At 37.2% G+C, this 12,383-nt stretch overlaps 1 protein-coding gene across 1 annotated transcript in view; it reads right to left on the bottom strand.

Annotated features, from left to right (window-relative positions):
• The window catches only part of LOC131874927 (cysteine-rich receptor-like protein kinase 25), a 46,004-nt gene extending 35,697 nt beyond the window's left edge, over positions 1-10,307 (bottom strand). The window contains exons 1-4 of the mRNA XM_059218886.1: positions 9,419-10,307; positions 7,971-8,113; positions 7,683-7,893; positions 7,135-7,225 (exon numbers count right to left, since the gene is read on the bottom strand). Coding sequence (XP_059074869.1) covers positions 7,135-7,225; positions 7,683-7,893; positions 7,971-8,113; positions 9,419-10,307 — 1,334 coding nt within the window. The remainder of the gene's footprint in view (positions 1-7,134; positions 7,226-7,682; positions 7,894-7,970; positions 8,114-9,418) is intronic.
• Between the last annotated feature and the right edge of the window lie 2,076 nt (positions 10,308-12,383).

Genomic DNA, 12,383 nt, shown 5'->3' on the forward strand with positions numbered 1-12,383 from the left:
CAATCACCTACAATTTCTCATTGGAGTGTGCATTTTCCAACAATCTCCCCCTTTGGCATTGATGGCAACACTCATGAGAAAAAGCCAAAAAGTGTATCCAAAAAGTGTTGTCTAAAACTGTCTTGCCAAAAATTGTCAAAGTTGTGTTCTCCAAAAATGTGTGCTCCCCCTGAGCGGATGATTTCTTCTATCATATATTTTTCTCATCCTTATTCTTTTTTCTCATTCTCTACTACTCCCCTTTTGGCATCAATGACAAAGGCTGTCATTCAATGTCAATTGAGTGTAGTTTCTATTTTTATCCTTGTAACCAGTTGGTTAAAATCTGATAAAGATTTGCTAAAGCAACATTCAGACTGTTGTAGAACTTTTCACTGTCCTTTAGTGTTGCTTCATTCCTCTGGATTATACCAATGAGAAAGTGCATTGGCTCTTCCAGTGTCTTAAGTCCTAGAATGAGAGCTTCAGAAATCTCTTTTCTCAAGGAGATGAGGATATCTAGTTTGGGACCTAGTTTGCACTTAAGTTCCTTTGCCTTAAACTTTAGTCTTTCCTTATCTTTTTCAAGTTTTTCTATTTTCTCTTCAAATCTGGTAATTTCCTGTTCTACTACCAATATTGAATCTAATGAACCTATTAAGTTGTCAGCAATATCATTGATTTCCTTCTGTGCTTTGTTGATCTCTTTGTCTATATCCTCTGTCAAAATGTTTGTTTTACATGTATCTTTGTACAGTTTCTTGAATTCCAAAATTTTCTTGCCTAGTACTGGTAATAAGGTGTCTATATGTTCCTTATTATTCTTGACTATCTCCTCAAATAATTTTTCCTTCTCTTTGTTCATTTACTCTTTGAATGTCTCCTCATTGATTTGATCAATTGTTCGTAGGTTGTCAATTATGTACTTAGACAATGTGTCTAATTGGCTCAAAGAATCTTTATTCTCTATTTTACACATGTGTGCAATCATATTCAAAATTGGTAAGGTATCATCAATAGCCTTATATGCTAGTGCATTACAATATGTTATTTTTTTGATTGAATCTATTAATACCTCTGTTACGTTAGTTGGTCTGAATTCAGTCATAGAGGTTCCAGATGCCTATCCAACTACCTTCATAATTTGTAATTCGTTGGTGGTAGTAATAGATTTACTTTCCTCTATCTCAGAAGGGTCAGTTTGTGTCTGTATTTCAGCTATCAAAGTTTTAGGTTTGTCAATTTTGGCTGGTTGCTTTGTTTCTATATGTACCTATGAATCTTGTTCCTCTACCTGTTTCTTTGTATGTGTATCAGTCAGTTTCTCTGTGCTTTCTACTGATGGTTTCTCTAATTATTTCTCAGTGGTATCTATTATCGGTTGTTCTATTTGCATCTCTGTATTGTCCACTACTAGTAACTCAGTAGGATTTTCTGTAGCCGGTATCTTATTTGTCACTATTCTAGAAGCCAAGGGGTCAACTGATTTTTCAGTTTGTTGCTTTGTCCCAACTGTTTCCTCAACATTTATCTCAACTGTAATGTCTTTTGCTAGTGGCTCAATTTCCACATCTTTCTTCTCAATTGTTTCCTTATCCACCACAATATTTACTTCCTGTGTGTCGATATTCATTGTGTACAACACCTATGAATCAAGATTTGTATCCTCATGTGTTGTCTCCATACTCTCTGTTGCCAATGGAGTATCAATAGTTTGTCACAGTGGAGTATCAGAGGAAGGTGAGGGTAAGTTATATGTCACCTTTATACTCAGAGGTCCACCTAGCTTGTATCAAAGAATGTATCAAAGAATATATCCCACTTGTCTGTAGTTTCTTCTGATATTTTGTTGACTCTACCTGCCATTAGCACTACATGTCTGTGATCGGTTGAAAATACTGTCTGGTTTACCTCACTTATTAATTCATCTCTCTTGTGTTGAGTTCACTAGGTGAACTGCAAGTAGTTTTTCTATTTTGATCTTTTTATCCAATTCAACAATGGCTACCCTTCTTGCTTCTAGCCTTCTATACAAGTCATTGGGTCTATCATCTACAATTTCCATCAAAAATTTCTTATAGATATCAAGGTGTAAAATAACACTATTTCTATACTTTCTTTTTCATCATTTGATAGTGTGTTATACAACTTGTTGATGTTTGTCAATTTTTCATCTTCATTTATCTCACTCAAAAGTTTGTCAAGTGGAGGAACAACTTGTTTTTGTTTCATCTTCTTTGGTGTCAACTTCCTTGCTGGAGGCCTAATTGCCTATTGTTTCTATCTAGATCTTTTTGGTATAGGAGCAGTTGCCAGTGAGGTTTTTCTTTTTCTCTCTACCCTTTTGAATTCTACTAGTATCTCACTGTCAGAGGAGGTAGCAACCGATGAAAGATGTGTTTCTGATTGTAAAACATCCAAGTCACTCTCCTTAATACAAGTTTTATTTAATACATCTTCCTTGATTGCTTTTTCCTGCCTTGATCATTTTCTGACTATCGGTTCAGTTTTCTTAATTCTTTTCTGAGATTGAATTTTTCTTTCTATTATTTCAGCACTTCCAAATATTTCTTCAGTTGGTTCTTTGGGTTCTTCTAAGAGGGCCTTTGCATAGGTTTCAATTATGTTTTCATCTGCCTCATATCCCATTTCTGTTACCCAAATAGTCCTTGGGACCACTGCCTCCATCCATATTTCATCTTTCTTAATTACAAAGCATATCTCCTTTTGATATTTGTCAAAAATAGCTTGAGATAGCCTTATCCTATTTTTCATTCTAGATTTTAGTGTCTGAAAGTGTTCATTTATGTTATTTTCTCTGTCATCTCCCATGTTGTTGAGTATGTCCAGAACTTGGTTTCCTATCGGTATGTCAAAACCAAAATCCTTTCTACCAATACCGGGAACTTTTTTCGTAATATATAACATCAAACATACAAGTAGGTTTCCAAATTTGAAAGTCCCTTTCTTATCACCTTTTATCTTCCCCAAATTGTCTATCAGTTCATCCTTCAACCATTCACAAATATCAATTTTTGCTTTGTTTTTTACCATGTCATAGGCACTTTTGATACATAAGTTGTAAACAAAGTTTAATCTGTTGGCATGTGTAGCCTTGTATCCAAGAATCATGCTTATGAACCTTATGTTGATATCCTTAACATCATTTACTCTTAGGGATCTCTTATCAAATGTTGCACTGATTAGGGTTATTATAGTGTCATTTGGAACCTTTTTAGTCTTGTCAGGCCTACTACCGGTGGAGAGTAATCTTGCCACTGCCCTAATTGCCTCTTTGGTTATCTTGTGAATTGAATATAACCAAAAGACTTCTCCATGTACTCTTCTTAACACAATCCTTATAACATCCTTCAGAAAATCAAGGATACTAAGAATTTCCACAAAACCTATGGTTTCAATTATCTTGTGTTCTGGTTTAACATTTCCATTTTCATCACATATAACAGTCTTCTACATGTTCTTAATTTCATCATCTCCTAGCTCATCTATATGACAATGTATGTAGATTCTAGGATCTTACAACTACTTTAGGTATTTGTGAGAATGCTCCTAGGGTATCATCTTTCTTCGCAATTTTGGGAATGATTTTAAATATGGGCCTACGGCACTCAACAACTTCAACTACAGTAGGGTTTGCAATGAATTCAAGTGCAGATGAGGAAGCCATTGTTATAAACACCTTAAACTGCCTTTAGGTATGAGTGCTAGAATGATTTGCTTCACTTCTCATTGTGGATGCCTTCGGTCAGGATTTTCACGCTCTCAAGAAATTTTAATGCTCAGTGAATGAAAAAGGAGCCAAAACACTTGCTTTATAGTGTCATTTCCTTCAACTGCCACATTTAATACCTGTCGATTAAGTGAAAACTTAACTCATCTGCTGGTAAAGAAACATTTCATCTTCTTACCATCAACCAAGGGTAAACTAGCATATTTTACATTTTGTTGCCACCCCTCGAAGGGATTATTTCTTCAGTTAGAAGAAGAATATCCTGTCGGTGGAGTGGTACTCTATTCTGTCGGTGGAGGAGTATTCACATCAATATTCTGATCTGACTTTCTAATCCATTGTTTTGAAAATTATTTCTTTACTTCTTCAACTTTCTCTTTACCTTTTAGGCTGGGTCCTTTGTTATTTGCCAGTGATGCCTTGCTTCTACAAAATTTTGCAATATGTTTGATTTTGTTACAAGCATAACAAGTCACATTGTTTTTTTGAATTGCTTTTCCATATCCTATGCCGGTATGCGTTTTGCATTGATTAGATAAGTGTCCAAATCTTCCACAAACATAACATCTTACATTCATTCTATAATTTTTTGAATTATGTCCAAGTTTGTTGCATTTAGAACATTGACCAGTTGGTACATTGGTATTCTGCTAGTTTCTAGATCTACACTAATTTACTCTATGGTTGTACTTGTTACAGTTAAAGCATTTCCCATTAAATTTATAAGCAATAGGTTGTCTTACCGGTTTGTTGTGGTCATGAATGTTTGCAGTGCCAGAGCTTTCACCAACTTCAAAGCCAAGTCCATTAGTATCTCCATTAGGTTTCTAATTTTTCAACATGTCATCAAGTTATTCTAAACGTTTCTTGAATTTCTCCTTGTGTTGATTTGCAGTAGCCAACTTATTTTCCAAGAAATCTTTTTGTCTCATGAGTTCAGTTTTATCATGATCCAAGTGAATCATATATGTTTTTAACATATCATTTTCATGACTGAGTCTTAGATTTTTATTTGCAGGATCATTGATTCTTCTAGCCAAATCATCTTCACTCGTCTTTCTGTTTTTAGTGTCTTTACAAAATCTCATGGTCATATCTTGCATCTCATTTCTCAAAGATATATTCTCTTGTTTCAGTTTGCTTACCCGATCATTAAGAGTCTCTCTTTCATCATCACCACTCTGTATCTTCTCATGAAGTTCTCTTCTTTTGTTCCTAGCAATATTAAGATTCTCCTAAAGTCCTTGAATGATTTCCTATGTAGCCTTCAGATCATCTTCAAGTTTCATATTCTTCAACTTTTCTGCATCATAATCTGCAAGGGATGTTTCCAATTGCTTTCTCAGATTATCCATCTATACCAGTGTCAGAATCTTCCTCAAGCTATTAGGCTTTTGAAAATAGAGGACCACGCTCTAATACCAATTGTTAGTATTCCCAAGGATACTAAGAGGGGGGGTGAATCAATATCTTTCCGGTTAATGGATTTTCTTAACTTATTAAATAATTTGCATCTCAAAACAGTGTACTGGTAAACAAGAATTAATGTAGTAAATAAGAGCAATAACCACAACATAGAAAGCACACCATAATAAAAAAATTTAACGAGGAAACCTAGTGTGGGAAAATCCTCGGTGGGATTTGTGACCCACAATATTCGCTCACTGGCCAATAAGTGAATATTACTGATACAATAGGGGTTTGCACATGCAAGAAGGCCAACTGCCTAAAGCTCATTGCTTAAATACAAAAGAGAAATCTCATTGACTTACAAAAATGGATTAAGTAAATCCAATATAGTCTACTACTTCGGTTCAGCATCTGCTATGTCAGGTTCAGTACAGGTTTAAGCTCATGCAACTTCCATAAACCTTATTCCAAACTCCACCTTAATATTCGCATATTAGTTTTGCAATAATCTAACCATATCTGCATCTTTTAAATGATCTACAAGATCTCAAACTTATATGGGTCCTATTACAATTTGGCTTTGTCGGCTTTCAAAAGGATTTTACAATTAAATACAAAATAAACAAAATCTTGTCGGCCAGGGTGTTGGTAATCATCTTTTCGTTGCCGGTGAACTATATGCCAGTGTAGAGTCTACCGGTGTTGGTGCCTGCTAGTGCCATAGGATTGTAAGGTTGCCATCAATGATAATACCTTCAATCACCTACAATTTCTCATTGGAGTGTGCATTTGCCAACATAGTCTCCTACTGTCTCTAAAAAGGATGCCCCCTTTCCTCCTAGACATGATGTCTCTAATTTGAATCTTGGCTCGCTCACTTCGGATGTTAAGGTGTTGATGCTAGAAGAGGTCAGTGGGCACTAGGACATCATGGTTATTAAATGGAGTGTCTCACAATTTAATGTAGGTATAAGAAATATTAAAAGGTTTGAGGTAGTGGTGGAGGTAGAAGCTAGGGCTAACAAATAGGCAATGGAGGAAAACAATGAAGAAGTTTGGGAGGATACTAGTGATATGGCTGGTAAATTAGAGAAATCGGACAAGGTCAAAGGGATACTAAATTACCTTAGTGAAAAGTTGTCTCAAAGAGTTATAGCAATGTAGTGATTGAGATGAAGGAAAGCTAACAAATCCTGAATCAAAAATTGAGGAAATGTCTATGCTAAGCCAAGAGATGGCCTTGAAGAAGTCAACCTCCTTGCAAGCTATTTAGGAGGAAATTGACTGTAGGAAAGAGGAGGAAAAAGAAATTTGGTGACTCCCTCTGTTATGATGGAGGCCCTTGCCTCAATGGTCAAGGCTACCTTGGATTCTAGTACTCTCGCCTCTATTAAGAATTATGACAAAAAAAAATTCCTCTCATTAATCTATGTAAAGAACTGCAAGAGGGTAACACCTCCACCAAATAGACTATCCCTTTGTTTCTTTGGTGGGTGGCTATTTGGTTTATGTTTTTTCGTTATGTCTCTAGTTCTCAATTGGTTGTCTAATGGTTCCTAGCAATTTTTTGTTTCTTTAGTTTTTTGGCTATATGCGCATTTCTCATGCACCCGATGTATTGCTATTTAGCAATTATGTAAAGGTTCACGTCTATCCCACTTTTTATTAATCAGAACAATGTTGTTGCAGCTGAAATTCATGAGCTATGTAAAGGTTCGTGTCTATCCCACATTAGTTTATAAATGTCAATAAAGCCCAAGATGGAGTTTACATTAATTTGCAATTTTTGTAAGCTGAGTCAAGTTTCACACAAATTTATTTTTGTCCTCCTTATTTTATTATACTTATTGTGTGAAATGTTTTATACAAATTATTTTAAAATGAAAAAATGAAATCAAAGAATGTTTAAAATTTTTATAGAGATATATGTTTTATAATTTTTATTTTTAAAATTAATTTTATTATATATATATATTTTATTTCTTATACGCAACCTTTTAAACTTCTGTTTCTCGTCACGTTGCCATGCCATTGCCCTTCTCATTTCTCGTTTCTTAATAACATAGCTCTGGAGCCATATAACCGCTGCATTCAAATTAAAAATGCTTATGAATAACCCTAAACAAAAGCATTGGAGGTCAAGTTTCAGAAATTAATTGAGAGAGTCTATTGTATCTCTAAACCAAAAGGAACTAAAAGAACAGAAACTTTATTATCATTATGATGCTTACAATGTGCCTGCAACTCTTGTTTGAATGTGGGTCTTGTCTTCAGGGAAAAGTTTGGTTAAACCGAAATCAGCTAGCTTTGAATTGAATTTATGATCAAGCAAAATATTATTTGCTTTAATATCTCTATCAATAATTCGCAATTGTGAATCCTCATGAAGGTAGAGAAGACCATGCGCAATTCCAATGATGATGTTGGAACGCTTTAACCAATCTAGCTCTCTACCCCTTTCTAAATCTGTTATCCCAAATTTTTAGAAATTTGTTACCCTTTCATCTTTTCAAAAGTAAATTAAAGTTGTATAGCAACATACCAAATAGAAATGTGTCCAAGCTCTTGTTGGGAAAATACTCATAAACAAGCAGTCTTTCATTTCCCTCGGCACAACATCCTAGCAGCTTGGCAAGGTTTCGGTGTTGAACATTAGCCACTAGTTTCACTTCATTCATAAATTCTTTGTTTCCTTGTGTAGATTTGGCAGAAAGTTTTTTCACAGCTATCTCTTTTCCGTCTCTAGTTATCCGCTAAAACATTGAAAACAGATTTAGAGCTCTCCATATAAATTGACATTAGTTTAGACCAGATTAAACTATAGACCCACCTTGTAGACCGCACCGTAGCCTTCATTTCCAAGTTTATTTTTGTCATGAAAATTTTCTGTGGCTTCTGCTAACAATTCTAAGCTGAACACAAATTGTTGCTCTTGCACAAGTACGCCAGATTTAGAGGAAAGTCCATGCCTCTCTGTGGTATCAGAAAATAATGAGACAAATTGATTAAGCTTAGATATTTTTTTACACTTAGACCACAATGAAGAAAACAAAAAAACTAGAAATGGATTCCTAAGGGACCACCTTGATTATTGTAAGGAAGCAAAGGTGTGCGGAAACGCTTCCTACGCTAATCTTGAGGGGACAGTTATGCAACTTTCAACTTAAATATTACTAAGATATCAAGAAATGCACAATAAAGCATAAACAAAATAGCAATGAACACATAACACAGTGATTACCATGGGGAAACCCTTCTGGGAGAAAAACCCCACCCTCCAAAACTCGCACAATGTATTATCAAATCAAGCTGATTACAATACACTTGCAATGCAAGTTCTTATAGGAGCTCGAACTCAGAGAGACTCCTTCTAGCATCCAGTCTTGCAAAAAACTCAATTATCAAACTCCTCCCCAAGCCCTTCTTTTATAGTGATTTTACAACCTAGAAACCACTTGTGGTTTTACAAAACCATGGGCTTAACCACCATGCCACATGGTGCCCATTTTTGACATTTACATTTCCAAAATGGAAAAACAACCAAGTTAAAATAGTAATCCCGTCCATAATTTTGTCCCCTAGCTTAGACTCTCTTAAAAGTCACAAAATGAGTCATTAAGGCTCTAAAAATGACCCACCTATATTCTACTATGGACAAGACTCATTTTTAACAACTCACTAACCATTTTCCAATGCATAAACATGTGAAAACTACCTCAAACAAATTCTGAAATTTTCCAGAAAAAGACTGCAAGGTTGAGACACATGTTTCTCAACAATTATCAGTAGTAATAGTTATTCACCTTCCAAAAATGAAAGATTTAACCCATTTTCTGAATGCAATCAGACAAAGAACTAATGCCAGAATTATGCTTCCGATAAGACCAGAAGCTACGGGTAATGTTTTTGAAGACTTTTCTGTAAAATACAATTCAATAGTTATTTCTTAGAATTGTATCCCTACAATGCTTTATAAAAGTACTAAAAGTGGAAAGAGAATAACTTGACTGCAATTTAACGAATGCTATCTTCCTTAAAACTTAGTTGCAGTACCAATGAAATGACTGCAACGGATTAAAACGAAAAAACAAAAGAGTATGAATACATGTGTGTGTGTGTGGCTATGGCTTTAAATCAAGCTGGTGACTCTTCAATAACTATGAGATCTAGGAAATCTTTCAATTACGAATCTAATGGAAAACCAAAAATGATAAAAGAACTGAATATACTTTCCAATTTCATACAAATGGAAAGGAACTAATATAATTCTGAACATACCTTTTGATATCGTTGTAGAAGTTCCATTAACCGTATCAGGTGAGGGGGCTACTACAGGAGGCAGGACAGGTGTGGAAGCAGTTGGAGGTGTGGGAGAATTTGGATTGGATCCCTCAGGGGAGGGAGAGGGCGACTGAGCAGAGTCAAAAAAGGGTCTTGTCTCATATATTACCTTGCAACTTCCCCACTGAACCTGGGCTCCTTGGTTTGAAATATTGTTTATACTTGTTCTTGCTTGAAACAAACAAGTTCTGCAATCTTGCACTGATATATCTCTCCAACACTGAACTAAACCGTATAACACTCCTGAGGCAGAATAATTGGCTGATCCAGTAGCGAATCCCTTATTTTCAGGGATGTAAGCTCTGTTCGACAGATTCGACAAAAGGCTACTGATTGTGGACTTGAAAGCGTCCTCGGGTATACTATTCACATTCACCAAGATACGTCCGGTAGTATCTATTGTTGAAATAAAATTAGAGTTGTGATAGCGCATGAAGCAGTCACCCAACCATATTCGCCCACCTATGTTGTTGGCGCAAAGTTCCTGGATACTCCTATTCGCTTCCAGCACACAGTTTGAGCATTTCACAGTCGATATATTTCCCGTACACTGGATTAGACCATAGACCTTATTGGGAGATTGGCCATGGGAAGAAGTGTTAAACCCTGAACTTTGAGATGCATTCCGAAATAGATCGTTGGTAACTAAATTCAAGTTTGTGGAATAGGTGCTGCCATCAGAGGGTGTTAAGGAATTATCGCAGGTGTGCCATATGTAGCCACATATAACAGAAGAAAAATTAATTACAAACAGCAAAAGGTGGAGGATTGGGAGAAAAGTTGATCCTCTGTGAGGAATAAAAGGAAAATAGTTGTACTTCATCATTTTCTTGCTCTAAACTCTGATGCCAATTTGTAATCAGAGATAGTTAGAATGGGCAACTTCTGGGAGGGGATGAATTAGAAATAAGGAGATGCGCATCACTTTGCCCCCATACACAGACATCCATAGCACATCTTATACAATCCCATCGCTCATGTGAAATCCTTTGAGATAAATATCTCAAAATATCTTGTCCCATATGTGAACACGCTAAAACGGCAATGGTCCCGGTCAATAAATAAAAGATACCTGACCCATGGACTGCTTAATGGAAATTTGATGCTAGAAAAACCGATGGTCAGCATGGAAAGTATTGGTAGAGGGGTCCACGCAATAAAGATCCTATATATTCAAAACAGTGTCGTGTTTAAGGTGTGTAATTATTATTAGTCCATTAAGGGGGAGGGTCTTATGATGGTGAGGGGTCTAATATTTGGTAAGTTGGACACAACTAATCTATTAGTGGACAACAATTTTTTTTTTGATTAATATGTCTTCTCTATCAATAAGAAATATTAAATTACATATTCACAAAAAAAGGTCGGGGGATACAAGATTACCCCGCCAGAGTCACTCGGCCAGCGGCCGGAAACAAAAAACAACAAGCTATTCATCAAAAAAATTCCTCAAGAAGCCAAAGCAGTGGCAGCTAAGGGAGGAGGATCAGGGTCATCTTTTTTGCCCCATACATCAGCGGGGTTAGGAGTCGGGTCTAGCGGCACAGACCACCCATCTTTAGGATCTCTTTGAATTTCTCCTTCCTCCTGCCTAGGAGGCGAGATCGCCAAATCCAGGCGCAGAAACTTGGAGGTGGTGGCAGAGGGCCACCAACAATCAACAACGGGAGGAGAAAAGGCCACAAGAGCATCAGAGGGCTACCTTGAGCCAGAGCCATGCCGTGGTGAAGAAGCCGAGCAGCGGTGCAAGGCAACATCTCTCCCGCCTGAGGGGCGGCACGAAGGCTAGGACCACGGGGTCGGAGAGCAGCGGGGAGAGGAGCTGCGACCACGCCGGTGGCCACGAGGTGAAGTACGGTCGACAGAGACAAAGTCCAGCAGTACTCGGGCAATCACACAAAGGGCATTACCCCAGTTTTGAAGAAGCTTCTAAAGGTGGGCCACCTCAAAGGCCACCTTGTCAGCTTGAACCTGAATCTGCATTAATACATTGTTACAAAGGCAAGCTTTAACATAAAGCAAAACATTAATATCCAAGCAACTATCACAAAAAATAACAACATTTCTATCCTTGCAAAGAGTGAAAAGGATTTCGAATCTAAAAGCATACCATATATGGGAGAACTTATAGGGGATTCTAGGTGAATCACCTAGAAGAGCCATGTGCCAGGAAAATGGCTCAAGCCAAAAAGGCTGAAAAAATTCATGAATCCAGCTCCAATACTGCTGAGCTCTTCTACAAAACCAAAAGACGTGCTTAAAAGTTTCTGGGTGACCATAAAAAGAGCATCAAGGGTCAGGCACTCCCAAATGCTTGAGTCTGGAACCAAAGGCACACCTTGAAAGAGAACACACCAAGAAAAGTGGGCAATCTTAGGCTTGGTGATGGCGGACCAAATAGCAAAAAACCTGAATCTCTAGGCAGTCTGGGAAGACTGCAAGTGCCACCACTGGTTGAGACTATGAGCCATAGGCAAGTGAGGAACTAACCAGAGATAACCCATTTTGCATTTGTAGTTGCTAAAAAGAGTCCAAGGATACCACTTCCAGTCTTTTCACCAAGGTCTAACAGACCAAATACTGAGCTTATGTAGAAAATTTGAGGGAAGGGCTGAAACCAGAAGGTCATAAGTCTACCAATTTGGCCAAGATAGGCGAAACTAGACCTAGTGGTCCTCCCAAGACTGGAGGCTCGTAGTGGATCTGGAAAAAAGATCCTTAGGGGTACGAATATAGTGCTTGTGAATGCGCAGAGCACTGACACCTTGAATTATGGCCAAAGGTAACCCTTGCATCCGAAAAAGAGGGGACAACCAAAGGTTGTGCTGATTCATGGATAAGCCATCCCGAAAGCCATCATCAACCCACCGTAGCCAAGGCTTGATAGCTTCCTAAGCACGCC

This window comes from Cryptomeria japonica, chromosome 4, assembly GCF_030272615.1.
Source record: "Cryptomeria japonica chromosome 4, Sugi_1.0, whole genome shotgun sequence".
NCBI lineage: Eukaryota > Viridiplantae > Streptophyta > Pinopsida > Cupressales > Cupressaceae > Cryptomeria > Cryptomeria japonica.